The sequence below is a fragment of the Bactrocera dorsalis genome, chromosome 4, assembly GCF_023373825.1.
Source record: "Bactrocera dorsalis isolate Fly_Bdor chromosome 4, ASM2337382v1, whole genome shotgun sequence".
In the NCBI taxonomy this organism is placed as follows: Eukaryota; Metazoa; Arthropoda; class Insecta; order Diptera; family Tephritidae; genus Bactrocera; species Bactrocera dorsalis.
Window position 1 is genome coordinate 4457418 of NC_064306.1, and position 15257 is coordinate 4472674.

At 35.5% G+C, this 15257-nt stretch overlaps 3 protein-coding genes across 3 annotated transcripts; 1 reads left to right on the forward strand and 2 right to left on the reverse strand.

The window, feature by feature from the left end:
• Nucleotides 1-633: 633 nt before the first annotated feature.
• On the reverse strand, nt 634-2425 carry LOC105232060 (uncharacterized). Its single transcript, XM_049455947.1, has one exon. It carries the CDS (start codon nt 2197-2199, stop codon nt 865-867), a length of 1335 nt encoding a protein of 444 aa, XP_049311904.1. The 5' UTR covers nt 2200-2425; the 3' UTR covers nt 634-864.
• An 8547-nt stretch (nt 2426-10972) lies between these two features.
• LOC105232230 (uncharacterized) lies at nt 10973-12513 on the forward strand. The gene is made up of 2 exons (XM_011213861.4): nt 10973-11466; nt 11576-12513. The coding sequence occupies exons 1-2, from the start codon at nt 11082-11084 to the stop codon at nt 12364-12366; spliced, it is 1176 nt and encodes a 391-aa protein (XP_011212163.4). The 5' UTR covers nt 10973-11081; the 3' UTR covers nt 12367-12513.
• A 1897-nt stretch (nt 12514-14410) lies between these two features.
• On the reverse strand, nt 14411-15252 carry LOC109579959 (uncharacterized). The gene has a single exon (XM_019992425.3). The coding sequence runs from the start codon at nt 15250-15252 to the stop codon at nt 15010-15012; it is 243 nt and encodes an 80-aa protein (XP_019847984.3). The 3' UTR covers nt 14411-15009.
• Between the last annotated feature and the right edge of the window lie 5 nt (nt 15253-15257).

Below are 15257 nucleotides of genomic sequence, written 5' to 3' on the forward strand. Positions count from 1 at the left end.
CTATTTCATTCAAAGAAAGTATGTAGAATACAGAAGGTGAGGGCGTCAAAGAAAATCGATGAGAAGCATAAGCAAATCTAGCTGATACTGACAGAGGTCGCGTTCAAAGATACTCTGAAAAAGCAAATAAGTTAGTAGTCTTGATATTTAACCCTCTGTGAGAGCTGTTGCCATCTTTAAGGAGAGATTTAGTGACTTCAACAAGGTTAGTCTGTCTAAAAAAGTAGACCCGTTCCGGTTGAAGTAAATAGTTATACATGACCACACTAAGAACCTTTATTTCATTATTTATCAACTAGAATCAAATAAGAGCACTGCGAAGATTTCATTTTATAAGATTTTGATCTTAGTACCCTAAGAGAACTAACGATAGTTACGACAAGCACTTTCACATCAGACGTCCTCCTCCTAGCCTACTTATAACATGATTTCTAACCAAAAAACTACCCTTACCGCAAACGAGGATGATGATTTTCCTAAACCTTGCAATAAACAGGACTATATAACCGACAGGACTCTACCGAAATCATCATTCTACATAGAAAATTAAACTTTCCACCAACTTACGGTTCCATAATTACGAAACTTTTACCACGATTGGCGAGAGAGAGAGAGAGAGAAATTTGTATGAAGTTGTTTTATTAAAACTTTTATTTCTTAGAATATAAAATATGTTCTACATGTAATTATCATTATAAATAACAGTACCACCCAGTAATTTAAATATCACGATAAAATCTTAATTAAAGTATCTTCAGTCCTTGTTTGAATATTGTGCCGGCACAAAAAATATTTCTACACCACAAAATGGGCACTTAGAGCTATACATTAACGACCTAAAAGCCGATTGACGCTCGTCGAAGCTCAAAAGAAGAAGACCTCGCTCTCATCCTCTTCGCATTTACTCAAACTCCGTTCAAAGCTCTTCACACGTCTAAACCACTCGGGATCTGTTGCATTTACCGCCTCCGGACGTTCGCCATCTTTATTTCTATATAAATACTCGGTGATACCTTGTCCTTTAATACCGTTGACGGTGCAAGCCACAAACTGGTTGTAGATCTTCGCAACCCAATCGGCGCCCACATAGCGCACTGACGACTGTTGCTCCTCAATCTGCACGAAATACTTCGTTTTCGCGGTCTTCACAATGAAATTCTTATGACGCGGCGGTGTGCCCTTCTCGCCATAAGAGTAAAGCTCAAAATTGCAACTGGTTATCGGCTCATAAACGCCCTCCAGCGTGCAGACGTAACCCACTTTGAGGGATGAGAGAAAGAAGGATGGCTGACTGAGATTGCCGATCATTAAGCTGGTGCCGTCCGACAGAAAAAGTGCAACATATACATAGCGATTGATATTGGATAGACAGCGTTCGGTGCCGAAACTGTGATCACGAAAACCGCTCAATTGCAGTTCAAAACTGCGGCCGGCCAGCTGAACCTCACCCGTCAGGCGTCCACTTTGCTCGTAGTGTGTACGTTTCTCAACCATTTCGGGCACATGTTTGAGTAAATTATAGAATGCGTCATTCCATGCCTCGCGCGCCACCGAATCCGCAATAACCGCGGAGCTAAGATCACGATTATGGTAGAAAAATGGCGCCTGCGTTGTAAACTGCAAGTTCATGTGCACAGATAGACACTTGCCGGTAGTGGACTCGGGACGCAGCTCGCCTTCATAACGTATACGCCATTCACGCATCGATGATTCGGGATACACATGGAAACCGCAACCTTTGAATTCGTCATTCTCGCGTGTGCCATCCGTTGTGAAGTGCAGCATGTCTGGCAATTTTGGCGTGCAATACAAGCCCAACTCGGGTAAGTAGAGATAAATGCACGCCTTCAACACGCCACGGCGGCGACGCTCCAAGGTCAGGAACAGCTTTTCACCGCGTCCATTGGCGCCCATGAAAGAGACCACATCGTAACTCTGCGGATTATCGCTCAACGATTGTGGGCGATCAATTTGTGCCAGATATTCGGGTGAGTTCAGCTCGTCCTTAGTGTGGTAGACACGGTGACGCAGTCTACGCACCAACACCAATGCAATTACATACTTCAGTTGATAGAAGAGACCCTTTGCGGGGTAGATGTCAAAGATCAGTTGTGATTTCAAACGCAACACAACAATTATGAGTGCAGCGAAGAGCAGCAGAGCGGCGATACCGCCAAATATACCAGCGACTAAATACATCACTTCGCTTCTAGCTAAAGCTATTTGCGTGTTTCTGAGTGCAATTTCGTGTTTCGTAATCAGTGTGTATGCGACAATAATGCTCACGCGCCCGTCACCTTGTATCTCAATATTAGCAGTGTTTACTTTCTGTGCTTTCCGTAAAGCAACCGTCTCGATCGACCTAATTCGAACAACTGACGCTGGAGATCAGCGCGTACTCGCTAAAGTGCCGTCGCACAACTGGCGATGGAGGCAGGCAACAGCTGTGGAGCTAACGATAAGTTTGTTTTCACTTTTTGCTGTGTTTATTTGTGACTTGGTGGCGTGCTACGCGACGCCGCTATGCTCCCCTCGCCGAAACCCTAACGCACAACCACCAGCAGTTGCCGGTTCAGCGGCCAACATATATTTTCATGTAGAACATTGTGTTCATTATTGTTATTTTTGTTTTTTTCTTTTTATTAATCTTACTTTTATTAGTCTACAACAGTTTCATTGCTCACTGTGTTGTTGCTGGTATTAATAAAATTATTGTTTGCACTTTGTTGCCTACATTCTCCACCGTTAAGTGATCGCCGATAGGCTTATCGGATTTGCATTATTTGACTTTAGCACAATTATTTGATTTTATTTATTAATTTACTACTGTGTGAAGTGCTGAGATGAGATTAGATTCTGATTTCGGTAAATTTTGGTATACCATCTCCAATCTAACTAAAGAATTCCGAAAAAATCATATCGAAAGCTAAGTTTTCTTCAGTTCTAATTAGATCCAGATCCATATCAGTCTTTGTAATCTAAAAGAACAGGTTGAGTTAGTTTCCTTAACTACTTTTGATACATTGACTTATATGAGAACGTGTTCGAAAGACCCGTAGTAAGATAATCCTAGCCAATAAGTTGATACCATAGCTGTCCGTAACTCTGGAACGGCAACTTGAACGACCCTGAAATATTTAAGTCGGAGAAGTATGAGGTGCTTGCTACAACATCTTTTGCCATATTTTCACCTCAACGACAGCTCTCTCTTATTCTAGCGTTGGGCCTTTCGAAACACAAGTATTGAAAATGATCAGTAACTCGTCAAAACTCGAATTCGAAACTTGATGAGGCTTCACGTCAATATGCGTGCCCTTGAAACCTCAGCAATGACCTCAGCATCTTTTAGCATATTCTCATCTCAACGTCAATTCTTTCTTGCTCTAATGCAAAGCCTTTCGAAACACAAACTCTGAGTCATGTAGACCTACACTATCAACAGAAATATGTTTTCTAAAACCGCGTTCAAGCACAAGCGGTCCATATAATTGACACTGAAGTGATCAGGAACTCGGCAAAACTCGTTCCAATGATATAACCTGCGCGAAGACTTCACATGAACATAAGCGACCTTGAAATATGTGAGTCAGAGCAGTAGGAGGTGCTTGCCACAGCATCTCTTCACATATTTTCACCTCAACGTCAGCTCTCTCTTGTTCTAGCGCAAAGCCTTTCGAAACACAAGCACTGAGTCACGTAGACCCATCATCAAATCAAATATACATGCACATCTGCTAAAATCACGTTCAGGCACAAGCGATCCGTGCCAGCAACGAATCAAAGTTTCATTGAAGCTTAGATAGAAAATTATCAGCACTTCAAGGTTTTAATCACCCATGAATAACACTTTACGCTTTTAAAACAAAGAATATATACTATGAGAATAAAAAATGTAACAAAAAATGTTTTTTTTTTCCGATTTTTCATCAGCGACTTATAAAAGTCAAGTAACCCAGAAGGTATAGATTACACCAATAACTTTTAATAAAGAAAAAGAAACAAAGTTTGCAAGTAAAAGGCAAAAGAACTTGTGACAAATCCGGCTTCCACAGCCAAGTCACGCCTTCCGCACGAGCGCTAAGCGCATAACTGTTAACATAAGGCCTACAAGGGTTGCTGCAAATCTCTACCCAAACAATTACAGTTGTTGGAGTAAAACCAGCAGCGGCGGGTTAATTAACACGTGCCAGACGTTAGGCAGCAAAGCGATAAGGACATATAAAAATTAATAATTGTAAGGATAATACGACTGAGTGCACACAAATCAGTGGAAATGAAAAAAAAGAAGGCGACGAAAAGGCAAACGACTTAAAACGGCAGCAAACAGCGTGTTGAGGCAGCTAATAGTGAGGCAGAGAGAAGCCGATTGCGATAAGTGAAGGACAAAGTTGATAACAGCTTTCAGATTAGCACGACTGTGAACAACAAAGTGAGGTTAGGTCATTGTATGCGCGCCTACAGTAAGTTTGACGGTTGCGGAGGCGTGTTCGAAAACACTGATAGCGCTGCTGTTGTGGATTAAGCATAAGTGGGTCGAAATTATGTTGGCGATAACAAATTTTCGAGAGTGTTTTGAAATTAGATTAGGTTATTTTTGGAATTATTTTTGAAATGAGATAAGGTTGTTTTTGAAAAATCAATGTTAAATAAATATGCATGTTTATTAATAGCAATTAATAGAAATTTTAGAATAATAAATCAATGCTTTCAAATATTGATTTTTTAGACTAAGAAGCCCTTGGAAATGATATTATATTAAAGGAAGAAGTTAATGGTGGATTGAAACCCATCGGAAGCAAAAGCTAGAATTGCAAACATTGACAGAAAAATAATTTACGTGTTATCCAAGGTCGGGAAAAGGAAACCCTCCGAATATTTAAGGGTTAAAAAACGGTTTATCTCGATTTCCGCCAAAAACTACGAGTCCTATAGAAAAACGTTATATGGCAATGTTGTAGGTAATGAAATGATCTATAACTTTTGTATGCAGACTTTTTTCACATAACCTCAAAATTTATGAGAAACATTCACATAACCTAGTTTTTGAGTTTTTTTAACTTGTACAAAATTTTTTTCTTTCGTGAAATTATTTAATTTTTCTTACATTGACGTAAAATCGAATATTTTTAATTTTATACTTTCTATCAACTTTTTTCGAAAAATCATTTAAAAATGTATATTTTTTGTAAGCAATATTTAATTATATTTTTTTAAAAAGACTAGCACAAGTTAGCGGTTTCCGCCACGTGTTGCCACTGACAATGTAAACCAACACGTGTCTAAAAACTGTATATTCATATGCACAGAATTTTATATCCTGCAAAAAAAATACTAAAAAATCAGTAAACTTGCGCTAAAATGACAAAGCAATTGGCAAACAGCCGTCGTTCACACACACTTCTTCCCCTTTAGGTCAACCCAGTCACATGCACACGCATCCCTTTGGCAATACACACACTCATCTGACCACTAATTTGATTTTTATATATGTATATCCTGTAGACACTGTAAATAAATTTATATTTTTTATTAATCCGATTAGTGGCACAATTATGATAAAACGCGACAGGCGGCAGAAGTCAAGCGCCGTGGAGTGGCGCTACATTTGGTATACATATTTATGTATGTATGTGTATATGCAACACCAAAAACAAACAAAAGCACGCGTCGCTAACACACACTTCTAACACCTATTTAGCTGCTGGTTTCTCCCTTCAAATATTTGTAAGAGGCGCGTCAAAGCTGACTGTTGGCCTGTGATAAGGATTAGCGGCAGATTCCCAGGCAAGCAGCAGGTACTCATCTAAGCGGTAATGTGAGGGTGTGAAATATTGAGATGTGTATGTATGTAAAGTTGTAAATATGACGTGAGTGGTGTGTGTATGTGTGATTTGTAGTTAATATACATATGTATCGTATTTGTAAGTGATATGATGAGTGGTAATGAATTTCTGATGAGCGGTTTAGTAAGTACGCATGCATATATGTACTTATGTATGTATGTGTATGGATATAAATATCCGTATATATGTACATACGTGGTCATGAAATCGGTGGGTTGGTCCTAGTGCTGAGCAAAATGTTTTCGAAAAGTAATCGTGTTCATTAAGTAACTAGTTTTACAAGAAAGGTCACTATATATGCTATTGAATAATTTATGCATTTTCGAGATATTGATTTGAAATTCTGAACCGGCCTTTTTCTTCCGAAGAAGCTTAGCATTTGTTGGAACCGCAGATATGGGACCACTATAGCACATATGTATGTACATATGTATGTATGTATGTAGCCATTCAAACTGAACGATTGGCGTCAAGTTCTTGTATGGAAAAATTTCTTATTTGACAGGTATCTTCACTACATTTTCTACAACTGTGAAGGGTACTGTCACTACGGTGCAGTCGATGTTAACAATATTTTGTTTGTTTAAAAATTTTCCTCCTTATTGTAAAAATTGTATAACTTTTATTTGTCGTTTTATATAATTTCAGTTAATTATTTGAATACTATAATTGAAATTATTACAAATTTAATTAAGTAAAATATTTGATTAAAAATATTTTTTATTATTTTATTTATACATATTCAACGTCTGTTATTTACATTATTTGCTTTACGAACAGTTTGCATAACACAATTCTTCCAACACAACAGTTTGAATAAAATAATAGCGACGTCATCAACCAGAGTCAGAGGCACTAAAACTTTCACTGCGCCACTAAAACTTTTGTTGAGCACATTTACAAGTGCCAGATTTTAAAATAACTATTTCTACACAATAACACCGCCGGAACTGGAAATCTAAAGCTCAAAGGCTTCATCAAGTCTTCCAGAATACTTTAGAGCACTTGCATTCTGCACAACACTACGCACAAACCGAAACAAAGTCTATTTCCTATTGCACGTAGCCGCTCGGCACTGTGCCAGCAAGTGCGAAAGTGAATTTTGGCTTTATTTCTTATTTAAAAACATTTTCAATAAAATTTAGCTTTCAATACAATTATGCTTACCTCGAATTTACTTTTCGTCAACCATTTTATTGCTTTCCTTATTATACACTTCACTTTTCGCTAATTGCGCACCAGCTTGTATGGACAAGCAGCGCACACGAGCACTTACACACGCGAATTTTACACTAAAAAACAACGCCCGGACTAATTTTTTGCACACTTTCATTAAAACACTATTCGCACTACGATATTTTCACAAAAAACCCGCACTCGCCGCGTTATTTAACGAAAAATTCACAATTTATTCACAGCTTACGGCAGAGCAATCGACAATTTTATACGCGACGAAGGAAACTAAAACATAACGGCGCTTAGGCGGCAGTTATGGCTGCGCACAGGGTGACATGTTGACAGAGTTGCATGAGAATTGTTAAAACTTTACAAATGTTTATTAATAATGTTAAAACAAATTATATTTATGTGGACGAGTGTGTATGCGTATATATTAGAAAAAATATTTATGCATGGAATAAGTGAGTATAAATGTTTGTTATGCATTTTTTTGATGTTTATTTTTCAGGCTCCTTATGCATAAGTCTCATTTCACACTTTTTAAAATTTGGAAAAATATTTTGCGGATTGCCTGTGTATTGATAAATTAATAAGAAATTATTTAATAATAATATTTTATGCATTTTAATGGTTTTATTCTTGTATTTGTCATAGTTTTTAATAATTTTCAAAAAAAAACAAAAAAAAAAAATAAAAATAATATTAAAATAAAATAAATTAAAAAAATTATATTTAAAATAAATCCAATTTCACGCTTTTATTACATAATTTTTGCATCCTTAAATAAACATATATAATTATTTATTGAAATGTCCAACTTTTCGCGAATATTTTCTTTTTTAATATCTTATATTAGTCTACGTTTAAGCTTTCTAAAAATTTAATTGTAGATTTCGACATAGTAGAATGCAAAATGATTTAAATGTTGAATTCGAGGTTAAAATCAATTATAAAAGGGTTCATATAGCTTTTGTTATATTTAATTTTTTTTATTATAAGTATTGTAGACAATGTCAGTTTTTATATTTAAAAATTTTATATTTTTAAATATTTTTAAGTTGAGTTTTAATCTTTACCTGTGTGAAACGAGACTTATATTTATGACATTTTAACTAAGAAATAATAATTGTTAACAAAATAAATAAAAATACACAAAATATATAAAAATAAAGTAAATCACCAAATGTGTGTGTGTGTGTCCTGCTACTTATTTAAAAATTTAAAGTTCCTACATTTTGTTCTTGCATACAAGCATTTTCAAATTTATTCAAATATAAGGTATGTTCAGTGCATACCACTTTTTCCATTAAAATTTTTTGAAACATGCATACAACCCTGTATCCGTGTTAAAGCTTTCATTCGCTTTTCAGTTTCCTTCGCGTCACACGAAAAAGTTAGCCGCCAATTGCCGAAAGTGAAAATTGCTTATATTGTGTTTAATTTTGCAAAATAATACATTATTCGGACTTAAAACAATGCATTGTGTGTTTGTGCAAGAGTGTAAAGTGAAATATTCAGTGGAACTATGAATTTGTGTGCAAAATTCGCTTATGAAAATATTTGCGGTGGCGTCAGTCGAGTGTGCACAGTTACAAGAACAAATTGCAGCAAGAGACTACAAGGCAAACGAAAGGTTGTGGACAGTTGAAAGTGTGTGTAACGTGAAAAACACAATAAAATAACTAAAATTGGCTTGGTAGGCCTAGATATGATTTAATATAAATCAGTAAATAAATGAATTAAAATTTAGCAATTGGCAAGTGGCTCGTGTGAGTATTCGTGCAGTTGGTGGTGTTCGTGCCAAATGCAGAAACAAAAACTAAGCAAACGGTGAACAGTTGTAAAGCCAAAGTAGTATTTTGTGTTGGTTTGTGACCTACATAACAGTTTGCTAATCCGTTGCGCTCGCAGTAGCAATAACAAAAACCAAAAATAAAACGAAAAGTGTATGTGTTATTGAAATACACAGTGGCTTTGAAATATATAACTGTAGCCCCTGATAGGCATGGGTAATGCATGTAAAACAATAACATGGCAAACAAGTTTTAAATAACATAAAATGTATAAAATTAATTGTGCATACATATAATAAATAAAGCAATTTTATAAGTGAAGTGAAAAAAATAAAAATAAAATAAATAAATATAAAAATTATGAAAATAGTGTAGTGTGTGGTAAATTAAATTAAAAATCAAGCTATCAAAATAAATAAAAAAAAGCGTAGTGCATGTGTTCAAAAAGTAAAAAAATATAAAAAAAGCTTTATGCAAATAAGTGCTCAAAAGTTGAAAAATAAAAATATGCAATTTCTGTTAAATGAAATAAAATATCATTTGATGAAAGTAAATAAATAAAATAAAATAGCAGAGTAAAAAAAAAAATATGAAGCCTTTTAAGTAGGCATTTAATAAAGGAAAGCCGGTCATCGGTTATAAAAGAAATGCCCATATATGTAAGTGAAAAAGTGTAGTGTATAAATAAAAATATGAAAAAAGCCGTCGATGAGAGGCATAAAAAAGGTAGTGCGGGTGCCAAAATAGTAAAAATATAATTTAATTGGGCATTTAATATAGTAAAGCCAATAATCGGTTATAAAATTAATGCCAATGTATCTAAATAAAATATAGTGCAGTGTGGAAAATAAAAAGGTGTGTATAAAATAAAAATAAAAAATGAAAAAAAGGCATAGTGTATAAATAAAATAAAAAAAGGTTGGTGTGAAAAATGAAAATGAAAATAGAAAAGCAATGAAAATAGAAAAAATCTAGCAAAAAGTGTAATGTGTTAAAATAGAAAAAATATAAAAAGCGTTGTAATGGGCAATTAGTGTAAAGGCAATAAAGGGTTATTTTTCGAGTGTATAAATAAATAAAAATATATAAAAAAGCTTCTTAAAAGAAGTGTTAAAAAAATCGATAATAAAATTAGTGTTCAGGTCAGAAAAAAATATAAAAAAATTTGTGCATTAAAAAGCATTTGAGAATAAAATAATTATTTTGTGCTTAAATATAATATGTAAATATGAAAATTAAAAGAAAAGTGTGCTTTAAAAAAAAGAGAAATAAATAATAATAATTAGTCTTTTTCAAAAATATAAAAAATGCAAAATATATGAGCAAATTAAAAAAATTTATAGCAAGGCTATGAAATTAAAGTAGTGCATGAAAAATATAAGTTAAAATGCATTTGTAAAATAAAAAGTGGTACACGTTAAAGTGAAAAATACATGCATTACCCGGTTAGGACGAAGTAAAAACTGTAATTAAAGAGTGGCGTAAATGCCGTCAAAAATCTCCAGCTAGTTTTTATCGCTAAGAAGTATAGATACATCCGCTAGATTGGGTAAGTCAAAAAAATGTACTAATTTCAAATATTTTATCAATTCCGAAAATATTATAGAAATTTATTTAAAATTTATTTTAATACTTTACTATATTTTATATAAATAATGAATATTAATTTAATTATATAATACATATATTGATTAATTTGAAAATTAATCTTTTTTACTTATGTATGCACAATATTTTTCCTCCTCCCTTATCATCATAATTCGTTGGTTCAACCTTTAAATATAGGTTTTTTCGCATTTTTAGGTTTTAAATTTCTGTATATCTCATTTAAAAACTGTTATCAACTCCTTTTGTATCGAAAGTGGTTTTCAAAAACAAATCTCAAAATGTATACAAGTAACTTCTTCAAGCACAAGAAAAAGTAACGATTTTATCTGCAGTCAGTCCAAAAGGGACACTCCTCTTGTGCATTTCTAAGCAATAACAACAATACATATACGCATTTTAAGGGTAGTTTCCGTTTTCCGCTGCCATATTGCTAGCTATATGCATGCTAGCGCCGCCCATAATAAAGGTTGTGGTTGGTTTAACACCACATGCAGCGGCACTGATAGTGGCAGTGGCAGACAACTCAAAATTTCTTTCCAAAATACACACAAAAGTGTCTGTATGACATTTCGATTTTGTTGCTGAAGTTGTAAGGTCCACAGCATTCCGCGCAATTGTTAAACGGTGCAAGAAGTGTTTTTTTTTAATATTATTTGCAATGGTTTGGGTAGCTGCGGGAGAGACAGAGGACCATATTCCCACAGCTTCCAATAAAAGTGATATAAGTAACAGTCTAAGAAGCTGCAAGATGGAAAATTCTTCGCCCAGAGCTACAGGTTCAAGATCAACTTCGCCCAAGACGGGCGCTGGTAATGCCGTTGGAGATCTGGTGCCAGCAGTCTTGCCTAATGGTTTGCGTATCAGCGCCACAAACGGCAATCCACCAGCATTGGTGCGTTTACCAGCGGCACAAGCAGCTTATCTACATCCCAAAACTGAGTCCATATCCGACGGTGATCTGTCGGATTTTTCACTCAACGACACTGAGGAGGATGACGAAGAATTTCGCAATTGTGTGCTTTCGAATGGTAGTCAGGGGGATGGTGAGTTTCTAGTAAAGATTTTAAGAATACTACGGTGTTAAAAAAAATTGTTGACATGCAAGTTATATATTGTTTCAAGTAGTAAACTGTTCGTCACCTCTTTATTTAGCCTCGCGCTCGCACTCCACTTCGCCGCGCAACATGAATATACTCCAGCCGCCGCGTCAAACCAATTCTCCACCGAATAACAGCAATATTTTGAAGAATGGTCCAACCATAAGCGGCGGTCCAGTACGTAAGGTCTTCACCAATACACGCGAACGTTGGCGTCAACAGAATGTCTCTGGCGCCTTTGCCGAGTTACGCAAGCTGGTGCCCACACATCCGCCAGACAAGAAGCTCTCCAAGAACGAAATACTTCGTATGGCTATTAAATATATCAAACTGCTCACTGGTGTCCTGGAATGGCAAAAGCAGCAGGAGGAAGAACAACAACAGCAACAAACGTCGAATTGTCGCGAATCGCACATCAGTAATGAGTTAAACAATAATGACAGGCATAGGTTGAATGGACACCATGAGTCTACGGTACGTGATAACGCATCACCGCTGCGTCAAGTTCAGGTCAAGCAATTCCAGTTGAAGTGTGAACGCGTCGGTAATGCGTTGATGCCTAACGCCCAGCGTAACAATAGTCTCTTGATGATAGCGCCAAGCGCAATGTCTATCCGTCCCATCAAAATGGAACAGTTAGAAGTTGTAGATGTTACTAGTTCAGCCTCAAGTTCGTCTAATAGCTGCCAAGCGGTTGGTATCGCTTTGCAATCACAGAATTCCATAACGGCTGGACGCGTTAATGGTTCCAATGGCGGGCGCTCGAATAAACGAAAGTCGCATTCGAAGTCTAGCATGGATGAAAGCAGCGAGAATCAGAATATTAAGAAGCGAAAGGAGAACTAAAGTGTGCTAAGTGTTACTTAGAGAAAGTGTGAAGATTTGTAAAAGAGCAAACTGTTTGGTATATTCGGTGTTAAGTGAAAGAGGTGAATTGTAATGAGATACTAAAATAAAACTATAAATATATACAAAGGACCATAAATCTTTCGCAGAATTTTTCTCTCGAAAACTCGCAACGTCGACTCATCCGCTGTTGACATCGTCCAAGCCTCTGCACCATATAGCAGGACGGGAATTATGAGAAACTTATAGAGTTTGGTTTTTGTCTGTCGAGAGAGGACTTTGCTTCTCAATTGCCTACTCAGTCCGAAGTAGCACCTGTTGGCAAGAGTTATCCTGCGTTGGATTTCTAGGCTGACATTGTTGGTGGTGTTTACGCTGGTTCCAAGATAGACGAAATTATCTACAACTTCAAAGTTATGACTGTCAACAGTGACGTGAGTGCCAAGTCGCGAGTGCGACGACTGTTTGTTTGATGACAGGAGATATTTCGTCTTGCCCTCGTTCACTGCCAGACCAGTATATCTTATAGTCGTCTAATATCGGTGATTCTGACTATTGATCAACTTCTTGAGGAGAAAAAGATATTTGTGAGATTTTAGAACGATATTTCTAATGCTAAACTCAAACTCAGCATATCTCGCTAATAATTTATATATATGTACTTTTTAGGGTCTTCGACTTTCCCTACTGGTTGTTACAAACTTCGTGCTGAACTTTAGATCTTGTTCGGGGTATAAAAATTGGCCAATTGTGCCATGTTATCTCTTCTTTTGAGAGTACCCTTTAGGCTTCGTCAATGTGACTGTAAAATTATATATTTTCTCAACTATTTGAAGTCTACCAGCACAAAACTCCGAACTTACTGCTTTCCAAACTCGATGAATTCATAGGACTTATTGTACATGAAACAAAATTTCTTTTATATTGTTTCCTCTTTAACTTGACTATCTTTGAAAGTGATTTTGGCAAATCCACAGATTGTTTTTTTTACAATTTGATAGCATTTCGATTTTCTACTTAATTTTTCCAAAATATATGCAGTTTCACGCGTCTTCTCACACCTTTATATGTTACTCGTGTCTATAACGTGTACAGAGCAACTGTACAGAGCGACAAATGCTAAAAATGACAGCTTGGTGAGGTTTGAGAACATGAAAAACAGTATCATGGTATACAAAATGTAAATTCTTGTAAAAGCTGTCATTTTTAACATTTGTCGTTCTACGCAGTTACTGGCAACTCGCAAAAAGTTAAGTGGAAAAAGTTTAATGAGCTTTTTCAAAGCTTTAGGGAACAAAAAGCTCATGTAACATTATGAAAGCTCCAAGGACGATGAAAAGCTTTTTAAAGTGCAAAGTTTGGTTGTGTATAAAAGCTTGTTAGCTCACCTTCTTACAGCTTTTAAACACAGTTTGGTTCTACAATTCACTTTTCTTTGGTTTTTGGAAAATTTGTAGTTCTATGTGTAACCCTATATTTATAGAATCAAAAAAACAAATAAAAAAAATAAAAGTGGGAGTTGAAAAAGCTTACCGGGGTCATATATTTACATCGAAATCGATATCCTTTCTAATTTTTAAGAGTCTGAAAGTGATGTGGTTTGACTGCATTGATTTTTTAAAACAATTTTATTGTCTAAATGTTAGAATTTGCTCTTAAGTTAGTAGAGTCTTGGTTAGAACTTCTACAAATGATCGCTTATAAGTAGCAAAATGTATGAAGTTTTTGAAATCTACAACGATATGCTTGGGTTTAGAGTTCTCTTCAGTTTTTGGGTTAGTTATGTGATCTTCTATTAGGGGCAATACTCTTCGAATTAAAGCAATACGTACTGCTTTAAAGAAATTTCTACTATGTAATATCAAGCATGCTTCTTTTCTTTCCTACAACCATTTACTTATACGGTTAAGATATTTCACAAGTAAAACTTAAGGATAGTTCAGCTGAAAAACATATTTTAGCTAAAATTAAAATATTTCTCTCTACGTGTATCCAAATCACTGCCTTTTTAAAATATTGTTTTCAATAAAACACCGTTGTCTAGTATTAAGTTGGGATTTCAGCTGCGAAAATGGTTTTTATTAATTTTTTCACTCATATTTTTCATGTTCCACTTGTTCATTAATTTACTATAAATTTAAATTAACATCAACTTTTGCAAATTATATAGTACAAATTTAGTTAGTAAATTCTTTAGTACATTTGTTCTTAAATTACTTTTAGACTATACTACTCAATTTTATTACCAATACATTGCAAATTTTTCAATATTCAATATTCAATTTATTTAATATCAACACAGAAAACAATAAATTTTTAATAAGTCTGCTTTCGCCTCTTTAGGCGCGCGGATTTTTGCTGAATTACATATTTTTTACACTACTCACACTCTTTGAGTGGACCGCCTCTCCGCTTTTTTCATTTCTCCAAATTAATTGCAAATTCCTTCTCGATTTAAGAGGTTTATGATGAGGGTTGGGGGTGTATATCCAAATGGGCGTGCTTTTTTACGGCTATTGGCTTTATCTGGATATCTGCTCATTCACGGCAGACAGGCAAAACTTTCGCCACCATTTTTTTATTCTATTTGTGTAGTTTGGTTGCTTTTTTATTCAACACCCGCTTGCTGCGCTGCCTCCTCTTTTAGTAATCGTCCTGTAGGATTTCATTGATTGTACGGGCATTTGTTAATGTCGCCCAGAGCGGCGATTGTACGCAGGCCAGCGTGTATGCTTCCGCGTCAAGTGAACGTGATTTGCGCATAGAGAAGCGTTTCTTGCTGGCGGCACGTTTGCTGGTTGGTGTTGCACCCAACGGGGTCTCCTGCACCGATTCGGTTTTGCGTATTTTGTAACGCGTTTGTGAATGTGTGCGTTTGTGTGTCATTTTTT

Bases quoted from the DNA above. Each gene is read 5' to 3' on its own strand.
- LOC105232230 (XM_011213861.4), top strand. From the start codon at position 11,082: ATGGTTTGGGTAGCTGCGGGAGAGACAGAGGACCATATTCCCACAGCT. The intron at 11,467-11,575 runs GTGAGTTTCTAG...CTCTTTATTTAG, and splicing joins GAATGGTAGTCAGGGGGATG to CCTCGCGCTCGCACTCCACT.
- LOC105232060 (XM_049455947.1), bottom strand. From the start codon at position 2,199: ATGTATTTAGTCGCTGGTATATTTGGCGGTATCGCCGCTCTGCTGCTC.
- LOC109579959 (XM_019992425.3), bottom strand. From the start codon at position 15,252: ATGACACACAAACGCACACATTCACAAACGCGTTACAAAATACGCAAA.